The 25,802-nt window shown below is 50.3% G+C and overlaps 1 protein-coding gene across 1 annotated transcript in view; it reads left to right on the forward strand.

Annotated features, from left to right (window-relative positions):
• The first annotated feature begins 6 nt into the window (after nt 1-6).
• The window catches only part of PRRX1 (paired related homeobox 1), a 42,939-nt gene continuing 17,143 nt past the window's right edge, over nt 7-25,802 (forward strand). Inside the window, exon 1 of the mRNA XM_014943591.1 lies at nt 7-272. Coding sequence (XP_014799077.1) covers nt 32-272 — 241 coding nt within the window. The 5' untranslated portion in view covers nt 7-31. The remainder of the gene's footprint in view (nt 273-25,802) is intronic.

Raw genomic sequence — 25,802 nt, forward strand, 5'->3', positions numbered from 1 at the left:
GGGCGAGGGCAGAAAAGCCCCGCTCGCCACCATGGCGTCCAGCTATGCCCACGCCATGGAGAGGCAGGCCCTTCTGCCCGCCCGCCTCGACGGCCCCGCCGGCCTGGACAATTTACAAGCCAAGAAGAACTTCTCCGTGAGTCACCTGCTGGACCTGGAGGAGGCGGGCGACATGGTGGCCGCCCAGGCGGACGAAGGAGGCGGAGAGCCCGGCCGGAGCTTGTTGGAGTCCCCCGGGCTGACCAGCGGCAGCGACACCCCGCAGCAGGACAGTAAGTGGCGGGGACACCCCACCTCCATCCCTCCCGGTTCCACGTGCGCTCCCGGGGCGGAGCGGAGCGGCCGGGGGAACCTCCGCCGCGGCGGCCGGTGCCGGCCCCGAGGGGGCTCCCGCGGTGAAGCGGCCGGAGGAGCCGCCAGCCGGTCCCTGGGCCGGTTCGTCCGGCTCCCCGAGCCGGCTTTCCCCGTGTCCCCCCTGCCCTCGGGGGGACACGGGGAAAACGTTTGTTTTCCCCGAGCTGCGAGCTCCCTTCGCGCCCTGCCGCGCTCGTCGGGTCCCGCTCCGCGCTGCTCCGTCTGCCTTCGGGGGACCGGGAGGAGAACAGCCCTGGGAGCCGGGGTGGGTAGGATCGGGTCGGAGGGCTGTGCCCCCTTTTCCATCCCCTGCCGGAGGGGCTGGGCACAGGGGCTTGGCTGGACGGGGCGAGGCGCGGCAGGCGGCTGAGCTGCCATCCGTCCGTCCCTCGTCCCTCCGCCCGATCTGGGACCGGCGCCGTGGTTTGAGGGACGCCGGGAAGGTGTTCGGGGGGTCTGGATGGGGACCGGCCGATTATCCGACCGTCTGGTCGGAGCATCGCGGGTCGCAAACAGCCCGAGAGTGCGTGGTCGCCGCAAAGCGGAGCCGCCGGTTCCCCTCTTCTCCGAGCTCCGAGCGTTAACCGGACCCGGTCTCACCAGGGCAGGGCGCAGCCTTATCCCTGAACCGCCCGTTCTAACGGGTCCTCTCTTGGGAAGGCAAATAGCTGTAAAACAACAGCCCGGCGGCTGGAGGCAGCGGGGATGGGGCGCCGGTTTGCGCGGCATTTTCCAAGCGACGCTTGTTATTTTCTAAGAGCAGCAGTCAGGTAGGGCGGGCGGGCTGAGGTGGGTGCGCAGGACCAGCAAACCCCCTCCCGCTCCCCTTGCTCTCCACTTTCTGTTAAAAAAAAAATTAAAAAAAAAAAACCCTACAAAAAAAAAAAACCAAAACCCACCCGGCAGCGGAGACTGACCGCGATTTTCGTTGTGGGTAAGCGCTGGCTGCGGCCGCCCCCGCCGTGTCTCCCGTGGGGTGGGCAGGGACACGGGCTCGCTTCCCGGGGTGCCCCCCTACCCGGGCCGGGGGGCTGCCCTGCGGTTGCCGGCGAAAGGCCAAAAAAGAAACCCCCAAAAACAACCCCAAAAGCCAACGAAAATTGCAATTGCAATTCTCGTTCGCTTTTCGTTTGGGGTTTTGGTTTTTTCTTTTTTTTTTTTTGGTCCCGCCGGGAGCCGCCTCCGACCCCTCTTTTCCCCGCGGGTCCGACGTGGCTTTTTGGGTATCCCGGAGAGAAATCGGGCTGGGGAAGAGGAGAGCATCCCAAAAAGTAGCCGTTCCTTGCACCGCCGCCCGTGGGATCCCCCAGTTTAACCCCGGCGAGGCTTTTCCTCCGTGCGGGGAAGCATCATCCCGGGGCGGGTTCGTTGCGGGAGCGCGGTCGGAAGGAAGCGGGCGGTGCGGGGCTGCCGGAGCGGTCCCTTCCCTCCCAGAGAGCCGCACCGGGGAGCGGCTGATAAACTGACCGCCGCTGGGACATCACTTAAAAAAAATTTCCCTCCCAGGACCAGGAAAAATGCAATTTCTGGCCCTAAAGGTTTATATTTTAGCGGGGGAGGCAGTGATTGCTGCTCGTCCCTGTGCTGCGACACTGCGGCCAGCGAGTCCCCAAGATACTAACCAACAAGTTGCGTAGATAGCTTTTTTTCCTTCTATTTCCACCCCCCCGGTTTCGTTTATCATATTTTATTTGGACCTGGTTTATTCCTGATCCTGCCCCTTGCCAACTGCTGCGCTCTCTGCAGTTGGCTCGGTCAGCCTGGAAAAGAGGGGGCTGTGTTTCCCCAATACCCACCCTGCTCTTAGGGCATAAAACGGAGCAAAAAAATCTCAGTCCAAGGGTGTGTTTCCCTGCCAGCATTGCCAAGCAGGGACCAAACTACAGCTTCAAATAAATTAGACGTTCTCTGAATGTTGTAAAAGTTTTAATGCCGTTGCAGTGAATTAGAAAGTTTTAAAAGTATTCTAATGTAAGCAAAAAAAATAAAATAAAAAATACCGGGGATAAATTCTCCCTGTTCTCCCTGGTTTATTGGGCAGAGCTGTCATCTGGGCTTTCTGGGTATTTCAGTGATGCATTTGGCAGATCCCATGAATCTCTGTGCCTCAGTTTCCCCACCTATTGCAAGTGTTTTGTGAAGTGTTTTCTAATCCACGCAGGAAAAGGACTGTGCTGGAGCTAAGGCAGTGCAACAGAGGTATGAGCTTTTCTCGATGAAAAATGAGAGCTGGTTCAGTGGAAAAGCTAACACAGGGCTCGGTTATTCTCCGTGTTACTAAGGGAGAGAAGGTAAAAGCCGTTCAGAGAAATTGTGGAATGTTTCAAGAATACCAAAAATGCTCTTCCAACCTGAAAGTCACTCAGCTAATTTGTTACTGGTTTCTGTCCCAAACTGAAATGAAAAGCTAAATTATTGGTGCTATTTCTGTAACCCAAAATTAAGGGAAGAAGTTTGACACAGAAATGACAAAAGGTTTTATTTGGACATTAGAGATAGAAGGAACTGTTTTCACCACTAGTTCATTTGAAAGCGGTTCAGGAGAAAACGTTTCTGTTATTAAAAAGAAAAAAGCAACATCCCTGGGAGTAGCTGTGATTGTAATATTTACAGGGAGAACTGTCGGCGTATCAAGGAGCTGATTTTTCAGTGGTGCTGCGAAGCTGTCACTCTTACTGACTTTAGTTCAACTTGTAGCTCTGAAAGCCATACCTTAAAATCTGATGGAAATCCCAGCAAACCTCCCTGCCTCTGCCGCTTGGCCAGGAAGGCTTTGCAATCCAAGTTCCTCTGCATTGCAAAACCACCTGTTAAGGTACAACCAACTCTTGCGTTGGTAGAAGGACTTTTGCTGACTCTGGCTAAAACTGGGATGAAAATGTGGGTCCCAGATCAACAGAAGGGACCCCCTCAGCTTGCCAGGAGTCAGCTCCTATTGCTCCCTTGCCCTTTAGGGGTAGCAGAAACCAGTCTGGTGGCGTATGCGCTCCCAGAGCTCTTGGCTCTGAGCAGAGTTAATTCTCCAAATCCAGAGCTGGTAAGCTATTAGGTTTTTAGTTTTGGTTTGTTTTTTTTTTTTTTAATGAAGATGCCATTTTTGACCTCTGCTTTTTTTGGTGTGTTTGTTTGAGTCTTGCTGTTGATGGCTCATAAAATGATGCGGAGAAAGCACGAGCCGTAAAAGAAAATTTGTTATGCTTGGATTTCTTTTGTGAGGAATGAATAAACTCCGCTTTGGTCCAGTACATCCATGAGTTCTGCATTTCGAATTATTACTGGCCTTTAATTTCTCTTCAGTATAAAAGCGATGGCAGTTTGGGGGCCACGCTTCTCTCCTAGGCTGGCAGATTACATCGGGCTCTCAGGGCTGGTTTGCTGTTAAAGCTGGGGTGAAGGCTGCCTGTGGCTCCCTACAACTACTTGTGTCTCGGTGGGCATCATGACCCTTTGGCACTGCTGTTCCTTCCCAAGGAAGCAGAAACCCTGCCGGGGTGGCCAGGAGGAGGTGAGTTTCTTTGCTCAGGCTGGGTCAAGCGGAGCATCTGTGCTGGCTTCAGCCCCCGCTTCTCAGGCAGAGTGTTGAGAGCACGAGGAAGGGCTTTCTCAGCTTCTCGTTTGGTGATGGATCAGATTGCCACAGGATTTTGTAGGGATCAGAAGCAGAGATTATTTCAGGAAGAGAAATTGAGGGAGGACTGAGGACGTCTCTGCACTGCAGCGGTGTATGGAGGCAGCATCCGGCTCGGGGAGCCCAGAGTCTCGGAGACTGGGAGGATGAGCTGGGGCAGAGATTGCTCCACTGCTGCCTGGGCTTATACCCTCTGACTCTGTCTTTACTGGCAGTCTGAGACAGGATCCTGAGCTAAAGAACTTTTGGTCTGCTCCCATATGGCGGTTCTTTATGCTTTAATTGCCCCTTTTTAATCAGGACAAGTGAGCTTGCTGTAGGAGTAGAAGGGTGTGTGTAAATATTGAATTGTTTCTCTTTTTTTTTGCTGATCCCGAGGTTGTCTGCAATGTTGTGCCTCCCCACCCATCGCAAAAAAAAGAAAACACATACCTTTTTAAAAACGGGTGGAAAAGCTCGGCCACTGCTTTGAAATATGAAAAGTGATTCTGGGCTGCTGAGTCCGAATGGAGGGTGAACAAATGGAGGGTGAACGTGAGGGGAAGCGCCAGGGACAACTGCAAGGTTTTCTCTGCAAACCTTTGCTTTATTGTGAACTCCTAAGTGGCTCTTCTGTTAGTAAAACACAGCCCTTATTCCCAGAAGATGTTGAGACTGTAGACCCTCGATGTACAAAGAATAGAAAGAGGGGGGGAAACGCAGGGTAAATTGATTAAATCTAGCAGCTATTTTCTTCCTCTCCTGTCCTGCATAGGTGATGGACAAAGGGAGAGTCTGCTGGAAGCAACTGGCTGCTGATGGCCACAGGACACAAGGGTGAGCGGTGCCTTTAACCCCGCTGGGCAGCGGTGAGCATCCTTACAAGGTGCTGCCAAGAAAAACTTTCCAGAACCAATCTTTCTCTTCCAGCAGCTGATGTGGAAAAATTGAGGATCAAATCAATTATTATTTTTAAGGCACTTGTTTATGTTATCTATATGAAAAATACAGCAGCTTGCTTTTTTCTTCCGGGAGTAATCTTTATTCATGCGAGTTGTCCTGCGCGTATCCTGGAGGGTTCTTGCAGGAAAAGTGATCAGTGTTCACTTGAGTAAAGGTTCAATAACAGACAGATAACTAACATAGAGCAGTTGTTAGAAGTTAGATGATTTTCTTTCCATTTATGTTCCTTGGGTATATTTATTTAATTTCACTCTCAGGCTGGCTGGTGCCTGGTTATTGCAGCGAGTATCTCACAGTGTTCAATATTTTTCTTACATCCCTGGATCCGCCAATTTGAAGTTGTAAAACATGTTGTGTTTTTCACATGAATTTCTAGAGCTTCTGGATGCAGACAAAAGATGGAAATGTGACTCCGTCACAAACCTGGATACTTAAAATAGGACTCCCAAAAAGCAAACAAAAATGGGCAACATACTGTTATTAACAAAGGAAAAAGAGCCATGTGAATTTGAAGGAGCTGACTCAGTTTGCAAGTGCTGGCCATGCTGCCCTCCCTCTGAGGGTCGAAACTAGACTTTTATTTGTTTGTGAGTTTCACTTTTTTGATCATAATCAGTTTTGCTTCCTGGTTCTCATGGGCTTATAATTTGCTGATGGTATTTGTGTTTTCAATCCATCCGCACAAAGCTTCCAACTTTTTAATTTGAAAAAGATTTTGCTGAAGGTTTTTACTGTTGGTTCTCCCTCCCCCCCCTTAATGTAATGAAAACATTTCCATGAAAATTAGATTTTGAAATCTCTCATAAAACTTAAAGGTTTGGTCTGAACTGCTAGAACGCTTTTAATGAACATCAGCTTTCTGTCATCTGCACTGAGTTTCCACTACTGGCCAGTCCATTTTCCGTCTTTTTGATGATGTATACAGCGGTGATTGCATGGGAAAATATTATCTCAGGGTTAATTTGTGCAATCCTTACTCACACCATTGCGTGCAATTCAATGAACTGCTTATATGTATGCCAATTGATGAGTATTAGCGTTTAAAGACTTGACCGGCAGCCTTGAGTCATGCAAAAAACTTTTTTTTTTTCGGACTGGTATGTTAGGTCCTGGTCTGATTGTTATCCAGGAGGGGTTCGTAATGATTCCAAGAATCAATTGGTGGAATATTTCTGCACAGGCATGAAACGATTTTGCTGCCTGCATTCAGGGGCACGATCCTTTCGCCTTTCGGCAGAGGTGCAACACGCATCAACATATATGACATTAGGAAGCAGTGCAAGAGCTTGGACAGAGTATAAATAAGCAGGAGGGGCTGGGAGAGCTGCGTGTTTGACAAGGCAGACACAGAATTACAGGGTCATAATTCCTTTGAGGGTACTTTTTTTTTTTCTTTTTTTTTTTTCCCCCCTGGTAACTGAGTTTGCTACCATGGTTTTTGACATCACCAGAATGGCTTGATGGGATTATAGGTGTTTATTCCTGGTTGGAAGTTGTTTATGATATATTTAATCGTTTTTGAAACTCATATTAAGTAGCCCTGAGGGAGCTGTGCTCCTGCAGGGCCTCCGTTGCATAATGAAGTACATCACGAGTATTTACCAAGTGTCACAATATTCCAGACTTGAGCCTCTGTTTCTGGGGAGGATGAATCACTGCATTGCTGGTTCCCCACCCTACTCGCATTTCCTAAAGGAGGCTTGGATTTCGGGGCGGATTATGGAGATGTGAAGTGAGGATCATCACAGCCTGGCTGGAGGAGCTGTTGTCCAAGGCTCTGATTTGACATTCTGTTTGAACTGTCCTCACGAATTTACGCGCAGGGCACGGAAAGGTTTCAACTAGTGGTCTGGTGGTGGAGCACAGAGCATAGATTTTTAGTCTGGTTCCCCCAAGAAAAACCTGTTATATTTACCACACATGGAAAAATATCTTATGAACCCACTGGCTGCTCTGGTGGGAGAGCAGACAGCTCAGAGGGGTGTGAAATCCCAGTGGGTTTTATGGCGGTCCGGTGGGATGTGGAGAAGGATGCTAGCAGGGCCTCCTTGTAAGCGAGATATACAGCATAAATTCAACTTTTTACTAGCCACTGGAGAGTCTCTGAGGTGACTCTGCATTACAGCTGTGTCAGTGGAAGCTCATGTGTGTATAGATGCAGGTGCCACCAGCCCCACGACACGGGTTTGTAGGCATTTTCCTTTGTCCCCCTTCACCCTGTGTTGTCACTGCAGCCAGGGGTCTGAGGGTCCTCCAGGGCAGTCCTGCAGTTCTTACTCCTAGATTTGCTGGCCCTGCTCACGTTTGTCATTCACTCTTTGATCTGTAAACGTGTGGTATGTACCTAGCCTGCTGTTTGCTCTTCTGCTCTCTTTCTGCTGGACTCGGCTGGTCTCTACTGTGTGGCCCTAGAAGATGCTGTGAGGTGGGGGTGGTTGCTCAGCAGAGGTGCACTGTGTGTCTGCTGGGGCTATGGTGGCATAATTTGGAGAAGTTTCTTTCAAATGAGAACATCTGGATGATGCTGGTTGGGAAAGGAAGGGAGCAGAGGTGCCGAAGCTGAGGGCTGAGGTCCACCTCCTGCAGTGGAAAGCCTGGCATCTGCAAGGATGAGTCTGTGAAGGCCAAAGCTGGGAAGAGAGGCCTGATGAGCAAGTCAGTGAGCATCTATTTCATCTTACATACCTTTCTGGGCTCCTGTCTCACCTCCAGAGGCTGAGAAAAGGTTACGCCAGTGTTTAAAGCACTGTCCCAGACAGTCTGGATTTGTTGTGCCCGTATGAAGTGAATGTTTGCCTTGGAGTGGCAGTCCAGGACCTCCTGGTGCCTTGTGTTCCTGGAAGGGAAGGGTAGAAGAGAGGTTAAGAGAGCCAGCTGTGCTGTTAACAAGTCACTACATCCTATTGCAGCGTCCAGTTCATATTCCACCCAAATTTTCCCCCATTTCTGGCTAGAGAAATTTTCCTACAGGAGAAACTCCAGCCAGTCAGCGAGACTGCTGGGCAGGGCAAACGTCCAAAGAGCCGCTCAGCATCCGGCTAGGACCATCTCCACGTCTTGATGAGCTGCTCAGGCAGCAAAACTGCTTTTGCACCGAGAACTGGAATTCATCAGGAGCCTGGGGACATTGTTTCCTGCTCTGAGCCCACCAGCAGATGAACTTCTCCCGTGGCCTCCTTGACCAGAGTAAAACTAAAGTTATCCATGGCCCTGTGCACCTGGGGACAAGAAAAAATTGCCAGCCACAGCTGCTGAGTGGGCAGGCTTGGAGAAGAAAAATGGCATCCTGCTCTGAAGAGGACTAGCACTCCCAGGGGCACTGGGAACAAAGCGGGATGCCCGGGGGTGCTGGAGCAGAGTGGGCGGCTACAGAAGGCAGCATCCAAGTAGCTCCCAGCCTTCTCTTGTAGCTGGTGTAGATGCTGGACCGGTCACGGTTGGGTAGGTTTTGATCCCATGGGGACCTTCAGTTGTTTGCTGTTTGCTCTTGGTTTTGTTGCGTTTGTTACTGCTGAATGAGTGGCAGGTGAGTTGGGCTGAGCTGCAGCCCGTGTGCCGGTGAAGCCATGAAGATCTCAGCGCTCTGGAAACTGTCCTCTTTTGGAAGCATCACTAATGCGACCCACATTTGGAAAAAAAAGTCATGCTAGCAGCTTTCAAAGAGCCGTCACTTCTCCGCGTCAGCTCAGCGGAGTCGGGGCTCTGCAGGGGTGGATTGGACTTTAACGGGGAAAAGTGCCTGAGCCGTAACAGTGCAAACAGAGTGTTAATGCTCTGGGCTGGTGCTGCAGAAAGGGCTGCCCTTGCCGGTAGCTCTGCAGGCAGCTCCTGTCCCCTTGAAGTCTGGGCTGGTTTCCCATAAAGCTTTACAGCACTCTTCCCACCCCGTGGGTTGAAACGCCAGTAACACTTCATACCTGTTCTCCTTCTCTGTCCTGTGCAGTGCTGCAATTCCCCCTGGATGGAAGGTACAGAGCAGAGGTTTGTGAACCCAGCACGGAGTTCTGCTTGGGATAGATGGCTCCCGTACTGACAGTGCTGGAGAAAGCTGGTGACAAGTCTGTGTCTCTTCCCTGGGTGTGTTTGCTCCCATTTGGCACTGGGAAGGCTGTCTCTAGACACGAGTTGGTAGCACAGTCCGGTCTTGAGTGGTTGAAGTTGTAAGAGCAAATATATTGGTGATTTTGCAGTGAAAGACAGAAAAAAAAGCTTTCAAGACCAATCCAGAGCCAAGCTCTGCATCCTGCTGACTTCATTCTGACTGCTGACGGGAGCCTGGACCTCTCCGTGGATCAGGGATGAGGAGACGAAGTGGTGGTGGAAACACAGGTCTGGATTTTATGCACACACACAAGGCAGCCTGCTGAGGAGGGCATTTTCTGCTCTGTGTGTTCCTCAGGTGGTGTAGAGCCACTGTGCTTGTGGGTACTGCAGTGGTGGTTGCTGGTGCTGGGAGCAGCCTGCCCAGAAAAGGGTTGCACCCACAGTCTAAACTGAAACCGTGGGGCTTTTTTTTCCCTCCAAACATCAGTAGAGATGGCACAGTAGGATGATCCACCCTGTCTTTTATTGCTCCAAAATGCTTTAGTGCCTTGGCCACAGGGTCTAGAGGTATTTTTTATTTTATACTTGCTGCCATAACTTGGCCAAGTTCACTTCGCCATCTCTCAGTTTCCCTACCCATGTAACTGGGTACAATCCTGGCCCCTAATTAAGAGCTTTGAAATCTGCTGGATGTGTGATATGTAAGAGCTTGGCTTTAACAGCAATTTGGGAAGATTCTCCTCCCTCTGCATTGCCCCCAGCAAATTGCTGTTTCATCTGCCTCTGTCTCTGGAATCGACCACCTTCTGTGTTAATTAACTGATTAGCATTGAGGAGATCCCCTTCCATGAACTGGAGCAACTTCCAGCAAGTTTGCTCCTGCAGGGAGCCCACCTTCTGCTCGGGTGCACCTGAGTGCATCCAGGGCCCTTGGAATGAGTTATGTTTGCTGCGTGAACCCATCCATGGGGTGAATTAGGTTTTGGTGGCAGATTTTAGCATGTAGACTCGGATCTCCTGGACATCTTGAGATCCTTGGGCTCTCCATGAATCCAAAGGATGCGGAGAGTGGCGTGTGCTGGTCAGCTGGAAGGTCCCTGATGCGTTTGACAGCAGGAACTGAAATTCCCAGCGGCTGGTTGGGGCGATCACACACTTTTTCTTGGCTATTGCCTTGTCTTGAAAGTTTGGCCAAAAAGATCTTTACTTACAGTTTCCTTCATTTGGACAACTGCTGATATGTCTCATGGAAAGTAGGGGAATTGCTCAGGAATAAGTGCTTGCAATGCATTGCTTGTTGGTGATTTGTTTTTCATTATTTCTCCTTAAAAAAAAAAAAATAAAATCAGCTAATCAGTAAAAAGAAACAATCACCTGTGATTTAGGAGCGAGATCTCTCATTGTAAATAATAAATTAGTGTCAGGAGACCAGGCAGACAGAATGGTTGATGAATATCCTGCAGGCTGAAAGTTGTTTATCAAGCCTGTTTGAAGACTTATGACTAACAAGCTCATTTACAGAGTTTGGAGTCTGTTCATGAACCGTTCTCCAGCTGGGAGGATGTGGGAATCATCAGAAAATGTATTCACAAGTTACTCGATCATTTAAAAAAACGGATCAAACAAACAAAGACTGGTTTTTGGAAGGGAACTGTAAATTCCTCCTCCCCCCCACTGGGCTTTCTGAGGCATTCCCCTTAGGAAAATGAGGGGCCCGGAGAAGAATGAAGAACCCCACGTCGCTCACTAATGACCTATTTTGGTGCTAACCCTTCCTCTGAATGCCCTGCCACCGGCCAAGCTCTCCAGCTGCGGGAGAACTGGTCCTCCATGGGACATGCTCCACGAGGTCTGGTCACGGGCGCCCGATGGGATGGATCCATCTCGTCTCCGCCAATTATTCCCAGTGGGGAAATTGGGCTTGCTAGGGGAAGTGGCTGCTCTTGCTCCTCTGATGAGCTTATAGAACAGATCTCCTGCATGTCACAGCCCAGTGCATTTCTGCATCGTACCCTGTAAAAGAGGACAGCACGGGAGCCGCTGGTGTCAACCTACTGTCTGTAAAGGGGGATGAATTTGGTGTAAGGAGCCTATGCTGGAGGGCTGTGGCTCCATGTCCTTTGCAAATTGGCTCACCTGGCCTGGAACCAACTCTCCTGCTCAATGCAAAATGCCACATCTTTCTGAGGAGAGGCAGATGTTTTTCACCCCCAGCATCTCCTGTAGTTCTGCCTAGTTTGTGGAGCGTCCTCTCATTGTGCTCAGCTGGGAAGAGGGCTCCAGGTCGGCTCTCTCTGGGGCAAGCTGCATCTCGAGGAGGATGCAAACCGGGTCCAAAAAAAGTCAAGAGAAGAAAAGCAGTAAGGAGAGCTCCAGCATCCAGTTTAGGAGGAAAGAAGTGCTTAAGCTGAAGAAAACGAGAGTATAAACTGATGCCAAACCGATTCTAAGCCCACCTACTTCTGTTGCAACAAGGGATATTTAGTGAGGCAGAAGGGGAATCCTCCCAGGTCTACTGAGGATGGGGATACCCTGGAAGAGGTGGTGCAAGGATGCTGTGGAGACCCCAAGCACAAATCTGATGGAGACAAACATGTAAAGGGATAAACAGAGCTCATCCTGCTTTGGGAAGCGAGTCCTTCCCCCAAGTTTCAGTGGCTGCATGAATTTAGTGGGAACGTGCCTATATGCTTAACTCCACGTTTCATGTGTACTGGCCAGCACAATGGTGCTACCTCAGATTTTTCCCCACTTTCCAAGTATGTTGCTGTGCTGTGTTCAGCTGGGGTGCCTGTGGGGCAAGGGGAACCCATCCAGGTGAGGGAAAAGCCTGTGAATGGGGAAGGGACACGGTTGCTGGGGGTGACCCACTGCTGGGAAACCAGGCAACAGATTTCGTAGGTGTGCCTTTTGGTTCGGGCATTAAGGGCTGGAGGTAGCTGGTGTGATTGAAAAGACAAGCTGGTTTGTGACCAGCAAAAAAAACCACCCCCAAAAAGCTGCCCTTCATCAATCCGGGCAGGCTCATGTCTGCCTTTGTGACTGCTGTGTGCTCCTCCAGCCAGAGACAGTCTGTGTCTGGAGGGGGTTAGAGCCAGCAAGTGAAGAGGATGTCTTGTTTTTGCAGGGTCAGAGCACCCTGTGCAGAGCTGGGTGCTCAATCCCAATTTTTCTTGCCGTCGGTGGTGCGGGGCTCCCTGTTCTCCCGCCCTTTCTTCCTACACACACAGCGCTGCTCCCCCGGATTCCTCGGGAGGGCTTTGCTCTCCGCTGTGCTTCCCCCATCTCCGCTCCCAGTGGGAGCTGTTTTGCTCATGGGATGTATCGCGGTCCCTCTCAGGCCATGCAATGCCAAGAGTCGTTGCAGACACTTGTGATGATGGATTTGAATCCCCATTTCTGTGACTCTCTAGGAAGATGTCTTTCTTTTTTTGTTTTGGTTTTTTTTTGTTTGTTTTTTTTCCCCTCTCTTCAATCCATCAGAGAAAGGTGGAACAAGAGCCCGTGGCTGAGAGCAAAAGCCAGACATGCATTCAAAGGAGGTAGAAAACACGCATTTTTTTTAACTGCGAGATGCTGTGTAATCACTAGAAATAACTCTGAAGGAGAGCATTGGCTTCTCCATCCCTGGATGTCTGGAAGCCCTTTTGGAAGAGCTGCTTTTGTCAGCTGTGAGTTATGGGTCTCGCTAGCGGGGTAACTGGGTGAAACGCCATGGCTGGGTCTCACACAGAAACCATCAAACTGGAGAGCTCGGCTCTGGCCGTGGGACGGGTGGACACGCTGCAGCATTCCTGCACAATTCGATGTTAGGGGTATTCCTGCCAGGAAATTGGATCACAGGACCAGATGGAGAATGCAGATCCACTCGGTGCGAGTCTGTTTACAGGTTTGAACCAAAACACAGCAAGAAACAAAAAAGAAAAGCCATGTCCTCATCTCTGATCGTAACTCAGACTCTTAAGTGAACCAGCTGCCCCACTCCTTTATAGGACAATCCCCTCCAAAATCCTGCTGTTAAGAATAGCAGAGATAGGGAAACCTCCGCAGAGCTACGAAGGGCAAACATCAGACACGGAAATAGCCCAACTCCTATTTCGGGACCTCTTCTGAGTTTACGGTGGCTCTGAAGAAAACAGGCTGTTGCGTGAGATTTCTGGTATTTTTGGCCAGGTTGAGAGTCTGTGTGAACGGTGTCTCTCTTAATCGCAACCCTGTCGGCTTTGGGTAAAATGAGGAAAACAGGGAGAGCTGCAAATCTAATCAATGGTGGGGAGGGAGATTAAAGCGCTTAGCGTCCCGGTGGGACAGAGGGGCTTCAAACTGGTAAGGTGGGCTCCCTGGGAAGGTCAGAGCTGGTTGTGCAGGGCTGGCACCAAGGAAGGGGAGCAAAAGGGTTTGCAGGGCCGTGATGGTCAGAGCCATCTCTTGCTGTCTGTGTCTGCACTCCATTTTACATTTGCTTTTCACCGTCCAGGGAGGAACCCGCTGAAATCAGGAGTAGCCAAAGAGCCACAGAAAGGTGGCTCCCCCAGGAGCGTTCATAGCATGAAGTCCTCGTGGCTGGCCCTCTGCTCTACCACCAAGCCCACAGGGAGGGGAATCTTCCTCCACCCCTCCAGGCCGGGCATTTCCCAGCACTGATGCTCAGTGCTTACGGCCATGTGTCCTCATGGACATGGTGTTGGCCAAGGAGCATGGAAGCGTGGAGGTTTCCAAATGTGCTCCATTCCTAGAAGGGCTGTGAAGTAAAAAGTATGTGCAGAAATGGTTTGGCAAATGGTTTGGTTTGGAGGAATTACGCTTTGCTTCAGTATGATTAATAACGGGGATGCGGGGAAAAGATCAAAATAATCAAGCTCCTCTTGCAACTTCGCTGAGCTGAGCCACATTCAAAACTCAGTCCCGGGTGTGAAAAGTCAGAAGGTCTCTGAATTTGCCCCAGATTGACTCCAGGTGGTATTAAAGCTTCTGAAAAAATCTATGTGCCTCCCTGAGCATGTTAAAGCTCCCCCAGGCAGAGCCGTGGCCGTGGCTCCAGTGTTCGGCATCACTGCGCAGTGCTCAGGTACATCTCATCATGCTTCACCACCAAGCTGGGGACTAGGGGAGTCCTGTCTGTGCTGCACCGAGCCTCCCTGGAGACCACCATCATCTTCGTGTGAGTCCTCCTTCTGAAAACATGGGTTTCAGGGTTTCAGGGGGTACCACAAGGCACGGATGTGAGTCAAGTCGCCGTGGCGTGGCTGGATTTTGTTGCAGGCTGTGCCTGGGCTGTTAATCCTGCTTTAGGTCAGCCTCTCTGTAAAGAGAAGAATTCTTGCATGCCCAGCGTGCAGGAGACAGACGGGTACCTCCTGAGGACAGATGTCCACCCTGACCCAAACCGGTCCTGTTGTTTTGAGGGAGCTGAGAGGATGCTGTCATTAGCTAATAGCAGAAGCTTCTTGGGAAGAAGTACTAGACCTTTAACAATGTCGACAGTTACAATGGCCAAAAGAGAAGGGCACCTTCCTACCTAAAAACATAGTCTAGCACTTCTCGGGTGAATTGCTTCGACACCGAGAAATGCAGATTCTGTTCAACTGCAGCAGGCAGGAAATTTCTGTCTGTTCCAGCTGGAGGAGAGAAACCTTCTCCAAATTAAAGCAATTATGGAGAAAGCAGATGCTTTGGGTAAATACTTTGATTCTGTTTTTCATTTAAAAGCAACATCTATGTTGGGGATGCGTGTGTGTAAGTTTTTATAAGCCTCAAAATGGAAAGAAACCACTTTGACTTCTTTTTTTTTTTTCTCTCTCCTGAATTTGTTTGCTGAAACTTTTAGAAGTCCTGTGAGAGGTCAGCTCCAAACAGGGTTTTAAAGTAGAGAGCCAAAAGCCGTCTGTTGCTGCCAGTGCCTCCTGCCCAGTTGTGTTTGGGGAGAGAGGGGTTTGGGGCGGGGGGGATGCTGCGGGAGCATTTGGGGAGATGCAGAGGGCAGAACTGGAGGGGCTTTTCTGTTATTCTGGTGCCATCTACTGGTCCAAGCCCACAGAAAGGTCTGTGGAAGCAGAAAAGGGGAGGGAAACACGGGTGAATGGTGTGATGTGGTGGGGGACCCTCAGGAGCATGGGCTGCTCGTGTTCTCTGCACAGGGATGTGGTCAGCACTGCACTCTCCATCGCCTCGCTCTCTGCTTTCTTCAGGTTTAATTGTTAGAAAAGACTGGCACAGCCATACTGAAACGTGGGGCTCAGGCTGCCCCCTCTGAGCCTTGGGGCTCTTGTAGCTCTGCCCTCGCTGAGGAAGGCGAGGAGATGTGAGGCAGCCGTTGGCGATGGTCCTCCTGCTGCTTTGAATCTCCAGGTTGAGATCTCCATGGAGCAATCAGGGCTGAGCTCTGCTGGGATTTCCCTTCACTTTGTCAGAGCAGTGACATGTTCTGATCTAAGTTCTTGTGTGTCTTGTAAGAGCTTAAGCTTGCCCAGCTGCTTGATCGTTTGCTGCCAGCATTGATAATACCTCTTTCTTTTTACTGAGGCACCAGGTTTTCAAGAAAATTGTAGGAGCTGAATTATGGTTGCAGTTCCTGTTCAAATTGTCAAGTTGTGGTTGAAATTGGCCAACAACTCAAAAACTGTCAAGGGGATTGGAGGCAAAGATCGTGTCGCATTGTAAGTGATTTCTCCAGGAAATCCAGTTGAAACCAGCTAGGGAAGCTGGGCTGCCCTTTTGGAAGGCACCTCCAAGGGGTTCAGTGCCCAGAGCAGCCCATCCGAGGACACAGTCTCCTCTCCTGGTGCTCAGATCCTGTGAGCTCTGGTCCATGGTTTATCCTCTGTCACTGCCTCTCTCCTGCCACACATTGCACGTTGGCTTTGCTGTCCTGGTGGCTGGGCCAGCCCCGTGCGGCGCGTCTCTGAGGAGACGATGTCCTCTCTGTTGTGGCTACTTCAAAGGGCTAAGACTTGTTTTCAGCTCACTTAACTCCAACGTGGCAAGCCACGCTCTGAGCACAAAAAAGGCTGCCTTGAACTCAGCTGGCACAGAGAGCAAGGAGGAGGTAAAGCCAGGAGAGAGGAAGGGTGTTTTCTGACAACCTTTCCCACGTTTTGTAATTTTGCAGTTTAAAGGTAAGACCCATGGCAGGAGACCTAATGCCTCAGGAGCAGTATCCCTGCCATTTTTTGTAATTTTACAGTTTAAAGGCAAGACCCACAGCAGGACCCTAATGCCTCAGGAGCAGTATCCCTGCCATGCAAATGTATTCTCTGCTCTAGCAAACACCCGAGGTACTGCCCTTTTGGTTACTATTGGTGGCAACTTTTTCAAGTGCTTGGGTTTCAAGCCTAGAAATTTCTCAGGCTCGCTTTCTCTAATGATGCGAGAGAAGCTGAAGCCCCTTCTGTGTGAAAACTGAAGGCAGGGGGAGTTTTTGGTGACAGGCTGTACTAGAAGCTGGAAAGCCTGATGCTCAGGTACCAGGAACTACCAGGTGGGAGAGGATACCCCAGAGCCACCTGGGCAGTTTCGGGGACTCAGCACTGTTTTGGGGCAGCCTGGCCTGTTTCAGCCAGCGCTGGTGGAGCTGGTGGTGGAGCTACAGGGCAGACTTGTGGTTAGGGTGGGTGGATGTGGGCACCCACGTCTCTGGACATGGCTCTGAGTGAGGGCAGCAGCAGGTCTCCCAAGGCAGGCAGCGAGCATGGGGCTCTTGACTTTGGCCATAGGCTGGCAAGTAACCAGGGAAAGATGCAGCCTGTGCCCAGGGAGGGGTGAGGAGTTTTAGTATTTTATCACCTCTGTGCCCAGGTGATAGATCCAGTTGATCTGCCACAGCAACTACAAAGCAAATGCCTGAGCAACAGAAGAGTTTGTGGGAGAAAACTGCATGTCCTATCACAACCTGGGCTAAGCAAGCAAGAGGACTCGAAGTCATCTGAGTGTGAATTATAATCATTGGGAGCACTTTTGACTCTCCTGTTCATGTAAGCCAATATCCGAGTGTTGTTAGCCAGAATGAAATGTAATATTTGTTTTAGTAATCCATCCATCCTTCATCGGGGATGAGGGGATGAATTCTCCAGCTTAAAAGGAGTTTTTCATCTCCAGCTCCTGCAATCCTTCTAATGAGGGGAACAGATTTGGTCAAAATATTATTTGGGTTTAATTTATGTGAAGACTTGGGTTTTTCTTCCTCTTGCTTTTGATTCAGGAAAGCGTCTCTATTCATCAGGGGCACTTAAACTATCTGCAAAGTAAAAGCAGCATCTGAGCTGGGATCAGTCCTGGCATTTGCTGGGAATTCGGCAGGGACTCGCTCCGGAGCGAACCCGTAGCAGCAGAGACATGGGGTTTGATAGGCTTCTTCCCGTCAGACGTTGGGAAATAAAACATGATTCCAATACAATCGTTCGCTGGTGTTCGCTTGGTCTCACTGTAAGCCCCTGTAAAGAGAGTAAATTTAAAAAGCCTTTTTTCTCCCCTGACAAAAATCTAGGAGAGGATTCCAGGGTCTGCCCTGTCGAAAATGCTGCCTGACTTCTGTCTGGAGTGAAATGGCTGAGATTTTCCTGTGCGGTTGCCTCAAGTTGGGCCTTTCAGCCTGTAGTTAGGCGCCTGGCTGCGAGTGGCTTGAGCATCAAAGGGCTCTGCAGATGGGTTTAGCTGTCGCACTTCAGCTTTTAAAACTGGGCCAACTGGCTAACGACAGGCCTTTGCTACCAGGATGCCAGGTTCTGCCTGGCTCGCTAACAGAGCGCCTGAAGCCTTTATGGGAGGACTGTCGCTTACCGCATGAATGTGCCATGCACAGTGGGACTGAAGTCCAGTCTCAGCATTGCTGTGACTCCTTGAAGGACCGTGCCTCTTAATTCCTTTTTTTTTTTAAATTATGTTTTTTTAAGCTCCAGATTCTGCGGTTCTGTGAAAACCTGGGGTTAACAAAGTACGTCTCTGGCAGTGTGTATAAGTCAGAAAGACTCAGCCAGCTTCAAGGTTAAAAAACAACAACCAGAGGGTGCACCAAGAGGAGGCACAGTCTGTCCGGAGCCCGTCTCGATGCTGGTTAGCTACAGAGGCAATCGTGCCATGCTGGGAGGGTCCACTTTATGGTCCGTGAACATTAAGGTTGGTGGTGCTTTGGCTGCTCCTTCTGTACACGAACGACACTGAGAGGCACAGCCAAGGCAAAGCCATCCCCTCTCCCCCAGCCCCGCAAAGCCTCACAGACACAATTTTAAGCCAAGTGACAATTCCTGGGCTTGCAGGAGCAGGAGTTAACTCAAAGGCTGCAGACGCTGTGCAGGCGTCTGGGCTTTACAAGCGCCGGAGCAGTGCGTGCTAACTCAGGGCAGGCTGCCTGCCACAGGCTCCAGCCATGCACAGAAAGTCTCCTTTTCCCCCTTTCATTTTTATTGTTGCTGCACGAGTCCTGTGAATCGCTAAATATCCTGCTAGGGCAAGGCAAACGAAGGGGCTTTGCCCAGTAAACCCCTGTCTTTTTAAGGTTTGCCGTAGCTGCACCTCTCTGCCTCAGGCTGGGGAAGGGAAACGGTGAAGTTCTTGCAGAGCACAGGGTTGGGAGCGTTTTGCAGCTCACTGAGCGGACTCTGGGTTTGTGGCAGGAAAACCTAGCTCAAGCTGACCTCTCCAGAGCCCGCTCTGAGAGCCAAGGCAGTGATTGTTTCTGGACCGAGAATCTCCACTGCTTTTTCCAGGTTAATGCTGGCCTCGGTGATAGCAGGGGCTGGGTGATGTTCTTTCCTTCCCCAGGAGTACACGCTCTCCGCAGAACGCTTCCACGTGCGCTCCTGCACGGACATGGTGCTCATCCTGAACAAACACCAGGAAGGTTTCCTGACTCTGAGGTTTCCTTTTCTGGAGCGCGTGGCAAGCCGGAGTGGAAAGAGGTTTGAGGGCCTGGGAAGTTTGCTGACAGAGTTCTTTCCTCCTCTCAGAGAGGTGGAACGGGCTGGGGAAGGGAAATGGTGAAGTTCTTGCAGAGCACAGGGTTGGGAGCGTTTTGCAGCTCACTGAGCAGACTCTGGGTTTGTGGCAGGAAAACCTAGCTCAAGCTGACCTCTCCAGAGCCCGCTCTGAGAGCCAAGGCAGTGATTGTTTCTGGACCGAGAATCTCCACTGCTTTTTCCAGGTTAATGCTGGCCTCGGTGATAGCAGGGGCTGGGTGATGTTCTTTCCTTCCCCAGGAGTACACGCTCTCCGCAGAACGCTTCCACGTGCGCTCCTGCACGGACATGGTGCTCATCCTGAACAAACACCAGGAAGGTTTCCTGACTCTGAGGTTTCCTTTTCTGGAGCGCGTGGCAAGCCGGAGTGGAAAGAGGTTTGAGGGCCTGGGAAGTTTGCTGACAGAGTTCTTTCCTCCTCTCAGAGAGGTGGAAATAATCCTGTGAGACATGTCTCTCATCCTGGGATGTCGCTGAGCTGTGCTGGATCAGGAGGTGATGGAGCTCCCAAATCACCACCTCGGGCACAGAGCTCGCTAAACCCTCCCGCTGGGTTCCATGCCCTCCTGAGCCATCCTGAGTCTATGCCAGCTGAACATCCAGCACAGAGGAACAGGGCACTTCCCTCTTATTCCTCCTCAGCACTAACGAGCTGTGGGGCTAAAAGGCTTGGGCTCCTTTGCTCCAAACGGAGCGAGATGCTGCTGCGTGGCTCAGAGGTTCTTTGCAGCCTGGCTAGAGCCAGCGCAAGCCCGGCTCTGCCGGCTGCCCGTCGGCTCTGGAAGGCCCCTGCAGAAATCAGCTTGCTGCGTCTGGAGCTGAGCTTGGCAGGCACGTGAGCCAGAGGGGTCGAGGAGAGGGGGTGTCACCAGTCCTGAACCAGGCAGGAGCCTCCTGAGAAGGGGCAGGAAGCGCCGAGTGCCCGGTCCCCCCGCTGCACTGGCAGCTCACCCCGAGCATTGTAGCCGAGCGTGTTTGCAGCGTTTTTATGGGACATAATCTGTTGTCATCGAAGCCCATGGCAAATTCCGTACTTTTCTGCAGCTGACGCTAAGTAGGTCTTTTGAAGGTTGTAATTTCTCGTTTAACTGATGCCAGTTGCAAATACTTTGTGCTGAGGAATAACCCCTTAGTGCCAAATAAAATACAGTGGAAGTCTGTGGCATGTTTTTCAGCGTATTGTTAGTTACAGCCCTCCTGACAGAGCACATTCTATGCCGAAGATAAATGCTTGGGAGCCTCTTGCCAATTTATGTCCGAAAGGGCTTTTCTTGGATGTCCTCTTCTCTGTGGAAAATGCTTTTCTGTTTTTCCAGCAAACATTTAATGAGCTGCGCTTGAAAGAAAAAGAGGACCTATTTCAGGACCAGACTGTTCTGCTTTAGTTCTCTCCGAGCTGGTTTGTGGCTCTCTGGGTGCTCTGATCTTTGTTACACCACGTTGCATGGGAATGGTCTTTGCGTGTTCCAGGACCCGCGTGGGGGATGTTTCGGTCTACCCAGCACCGCTCTGTATTTGTCCCTTGTGCCCAAAGTTGAAGGGTATTCCCAACTGACCCGTCTCAGAAAATCCAGGCTCCGACCAGGCTGCAGGTACAGTTGTTAGGACATATTAGGACACTGGATTCCCATGCTGGGATCTCAGTCTTTCCATTTGAATTTGATTTCTGTGACCAAGGGGGAGCCTGTGGAGCTGGTGTGAGTGGCCTGGGGTGGGTCAGAGGGATGTGCCTGCAGGGATGCAGGCTGGCAGTGGCCCGTGGCCAGGACCTTTGTGTCTGGTTGCCCACAGCTGCTCATCAGTCCTGACTTGGCACTGGTGCCAGCACTTCCAGCACATGGCTGGGACCTGAGGCTGGCAGGAGAGGGCCTTCAGCCTGAGCGATGATGTCCATCCCTGGTACCCATTTGTGGGAGGTGTATGGAGGGCTGCATGAGGAAGAGGAGGGAGGAAGCCACATCTGATAGGGGGTCACCTGCACACTGACCAATGCATTTGCTCCTTTGACCAAAGAGGTTGGCAGAGATTTTCTAAGTGAAGCCAAAGAGTCCCAAGATTTCTGTGAGCAGCCAGGAGCAGCTGAGCTTTCTTTCCTAGGGACGAGGTGATTTCAGAAGTCTGCTCGAGGGATGCCACTGGTGGAGCAGAGTGGAAAGCTCATCCCATGGCCACTTATGTCTAAATCAACCCAGACATCCAGGCCATGGGATGATGGTTTGGTAGATTGATGAGGCAGAGGGAGCTGCTGCACTGCAGCAGTGGGGCAATCTGGGGCCCTGTGCAGGTGATGCTCTGTGCTTACCTGCCATCATGGTTAGGGGACTGAGCTTGAGCTTCAGGAGCTGTGGGGAAGTCTCAGCACAGGGGCACGATGGTGCCCATCAGCTGTTGGGCTGCCATTCAACCTTGCTATGGAGCCCCGCTAACATAAAATAAGTTACTCTGAGTTCATTTATGAATCAAAAATGACAATTTTTCTGCAAAGGGTTAAGAGCAGAACCAGCATCGATGTGGAGCCTCACTGTTAGCACTGATGATGGCTAGGAAATGTGGTCTGCAATACTCACAAATACACCAGCTAGCATTTGCATGTGCAGCTGAAATGGAGTAGTTTCTGTGTACCTTTATGCCATATATTGGAAAGGTTTTAATTATTTGCTGCTGATTTTTTCTCTGTGCTCTGAAGCTCAACAGCATGAATGGCACAACTGAAATGTGAATGCATCCCATTTCTGGTTTATTTTGAAGCGCATCTGGCTCCTATAGGTTTTGTTCAACAGGTTTTTATTATTTATAGAATATCTTTTTCCCCAGATTTTTCACTGCTATTCAGATATTAAAATATCACTGTTTCTTGGCTTAAAAATACTTTGTACTCAACTTACTTTGTTTTTACTTTAATTGTTAGTAAAAATGGACACAATGAAATAACCAACAAATGATTTTGCCAGCGCATTGGTCAAAAAAAAAATGAGATGTTTTCCTAGGGGAAAAAAAAATTCTGTTTAAAAATTTCTCATTAAATGTAATTGACGTTTCTGGACATGACTGACACTAGGAAGATTGAAAAAATGCCCATGCTAACAGGCCAGGGGGCAGGAATTTGCTGTATTTGACAGGCTGTATACAAGAAGGATGCAGCACTGCAAACTCGGCAGCATGGCCTTGCCAATGTGTCTAGACAGCCCATCTCCATTGGGGAGAGAGAAGCTTATTTGTTGGACCCGATCCATCTGTGGCTGCTCCGATGAGAGAAGACCGTTTACTGGTCTCCTTTATCGATGGAGACTTTGTGTCCAAGCTTTGGGGTTGTGCTGAGCTTGCTCAGCCCTTGTTACGTGGTGACCATTCGTTTGCATGAGCTGATTTGGGGTCCTGCTGGTGGGATGCCATGATTGGAGCAGGGGACCGGGGCGCAGCATGGGTGCATAGTTGTGTTTCTCCAGCTGTGCTACCTGGGGTGAGCCATCAGATCTTTTGCTGGTTTTGAGATACTCCTCTGTTAGGTGAGGATGTGCCTCGTCTGACAATGGAAATGATTCATTAGCTAGAGCCTTTAAAAAGGCTTAAAGTTTGTTAAATTGTGCTAGAACGGCAGCATTCATCTGCTAGCCCTGCTCCAGACTGAAAGTGGTGCTTTGGGGCTGAGATATCCCGCCTCTCCTTACACGTCCCCAAAATTGTCTGATCCTCCACGTTAGAGCGTCCGGCGTTTCAGCCAGATTAAGGGCAGCAATAAGCAGATATCCTGTAATATATTCATCACCTGGAGGCAAAGATTATTACTCAGTATTAGGGATTGTCATTTCCAACATATCCCTCGTTTGTCCCAATTCGCAGGAGCTCTGACAATCATTATTCTGCCTCCTCTGCTGGGAGTTGTGCATTTCAAACTGCAGTGAACTTTGTGGAAATACAGAGGTTTCCATTTTTCAGCCTTTTGATTTAAAATCTCGAGATGATTGTTCAACTCTGGCAGGGAACCATTCAAAATACATTCCAAAATATTCATCATTCCAGCAGGCTAAGAAACATAAGATGTAGCAATTTATTAGCTAATGTGAAATGCATTCGCCGTCCAGAAGAGGCTAAGGATGGAGGTGGATCTGAGCCCGATTTCCTCTAGCATCCTGGAGGGCTGGGGTGCAGAGCACGCTGGAGCCCGTGGTCTGTCCCATCTGCCCTCCTGTTCTGGTGGATGTCCGTGTGTCCAGCAAAAAGCCCCCAGAGCCCAGCAGCAGCCTTGTCCCTTCTCCCCAAGGCCTTAGAAAAGCAGATTTTCACTGTGGACCTGGGAAGGAACAAGGGTTGTTTTGAAATGTCGCTACACTCTCTAATCCCTTTGCCTCCCGTAGCGATGCAGGATGTAAAAGTCCCTTATCCCCCACCCAAGGAGCACACTCCTGGTCAGGATGGCCAGCCCTTGGAAGAGGCGAGTGGGCTGGATGCTGACAGCCAGGCTCAAGTTCTGTTTTTTCTGGATCTCAGATGCCATCGTTTTTCCAGTTGTGATCAAGAGGGACCCATAAAATGCATTAGCAGTCAAAATCTGGATTTCTAAACGAAGCTGTGCAGCAGCTCCAGTCCAGTTTGCTTGGTAGGGGCAATGGCAGTGTCTGGCAAAATGGTCTGATTTGGTCAAAACTAAATGGTGAAAGGGGAGCGCAGGCTTTAGAGAGCTGGTTTTGATGTTCTCACTGTCGTTTCCACTTCCCCTTCTCCCAGCCCCGTGGTGCCCCATGGTCCCGGCACAGTCGTTCTGTGCCATGCCATTTGCAGTCCTGGATATTTCAACAATAACCAGATGAAATATCCATTGAGAGCAGTGTTTCTGCCTACCGGTGGGGCCAGCTGGCGCGCGCATCCCACCGGTCATTGTCTGTCTGCTCGCGCAGGTCCCGCGGACAAAGGAAAAAAAAAACCACCCCACATCCAAGTGAATTTCCAGATCCAGTCGGGATGGGGCTGTTTAATAATGGCACTTCTCAGCAGCGGGGACCCGAACAAGCAGAGACATTCATGAAGCCACGCTCAGCTTGAGTCAGTCTTTCCCGGCGCGGGCGGGAGATCGCTGGGGAACGTTTGCAGGCTCTCGCGGCTGCCACAGCATTTGGAAACAGGCCAGGTGAAAGGCCCGAAATGCCAGGTGGTTCATCTGCAACTGTATATATGGACTGAAAAAAAAAAAAAAAAATCCCCTCCTGAGCAGCCCTTTTTAAAATACTTACTGCTTCTTGCAAAAATATCTCTAGCTTTCCCCATTAGAAAGTTTTTCTAGCTGAAGTTCATGAGGACTTTTTGCCACTTCTTTTAAATACAAGAGAAAATTTAATAAAAGCGGTGTTGCCCAGGGTTCAGGTGGGTGTGCAGTGTCGGGGCGACAGCAGGGTCCCCACTTAGTGGCTTCTGGCTGATGCATCCTTCTACGTGAGCACTACAGGGAGGCTCAACCTTCTGAATCTGTGGCAATTAGAAGAGGATCGAAGTGTTTTCTATCTGTTTTGGTCTCAGGGACTACTCTGAGGGCTGGAGAGAACTTGCAAGGACTGAAATATACCATTCTGAGCAACTGTAGTGTTGTCTGTGTTGTGTTCCTGGCTCCACTACACCCCATTAACCCCTGGCCTGAGTACCAGCACTGGATCAGGTTTGCTTTCTCCTAGGAACTCCTTCCTATGGAAGGAATCAAAATCCTCCTTAGTCTTGGTCCTTACAATGGAGGAGTCTCCTTAACACATTCCGTATTTTGTTGTTAAAGTCTTGTTCCAGCAGCTTGGCATCAAAGGGTGTATTGATCCCTGAAGCCTGAGGCATAGGTGACACCTTTTTGTGACTCATGTCCAACTACAGGTCTGTGGGTCACTTCTGTACATAAAGAGAAAGGGGACGCCAGGTAAATCCAACAGGGAAGCAGGTGGAAATAATATTTTGTGCCGTTTATATAAAGTGTAACCCTGTGGAGCTTGCCGCCGAGGGATATGAGCGTGGAGAATAAATGAGTAACCTGTCCTTGCCTAATTGTCATGATGATTTATTGCCATTGTCTTTGAGGCAGCTGGTGGTATCCAGGTGGACATGGATGGTGCACCAGTCTTCTCCTGCATGGGAAGGTCTCATTACATGGTCAAGCTAAGAGCAGTGGTGATTCTTAAGAAGAATACTCTCAGCCGTTGTGCTGGTTTGGATGTACACCACATGCACATTAGAGTTAAAAAGGGCAGCGTCACACAACCCGGCTTTTCAGGCCTTTGTAGAAAGGACAAGAAGGGGTGCTGGAGAGGAGAGGAGAAAGATGTTATCTGGAATACACTAGGGAAGGGAGGGGGCCAAGAGCGTAGAGAGGTGGCTTTGGAAATGAGAAAATACCAATGGAGCAGGGCGGAGGTTAGGAAGTTTGATCTTGGCTGCACAAATGCCGTTCCTAAGATGAAACATCAGGACACATGGCATGAGAAGGAGAGCTGATGGGAAGAGGATGTGGGCGTTGGAAGTCATACCCCTGACCTTGCAAAGCCGTGACTTCACACGTGTTCAGCCCTGCCAAACGTACTGACCCCAGGTCTTAACCAAGAGCGAGGAAGGGGCTGTCAAGGCTGAGGTGCTCCAACTCTCCAGGGAAGGTCTAGTGGTCATACTGGCACCAGCAGCTGGAAATCATTGCAGCTGAGTGCTGTGCTGGGATGCACAGACCCGTTTTGGATATGATACCGTTGGGTATGGTGGTGGGGTTTGGCTGGTGGAGCTGTGCAATTGCATTTCTGCTCCTCTGTCACGGGTCCAACGCTTCTGCGGCATCAGGCTGCCCTAATGAGGGACTCGGGGAGGGGGGGACTACAGCTTCCTTGGATCCTGTCCCCTCCCGAGCCTGGTAAATCCACCCCGCT

Source organism: Calidris pugnax, unplaced genomic scaffold (genome assembly GCF_001431845.1).
Source record: "Calidris pugnax isolate Ruff unplaced genomic scaffold, ASM143184v1 scaffold63, whole genome shotgun sequence".
NCBI classification, from domain to species: Eukaryota; Metazoa; Chordata; class Aves; order Charadriiformes; family Scolopacidae; genus Calidris; species Calidris pugnax.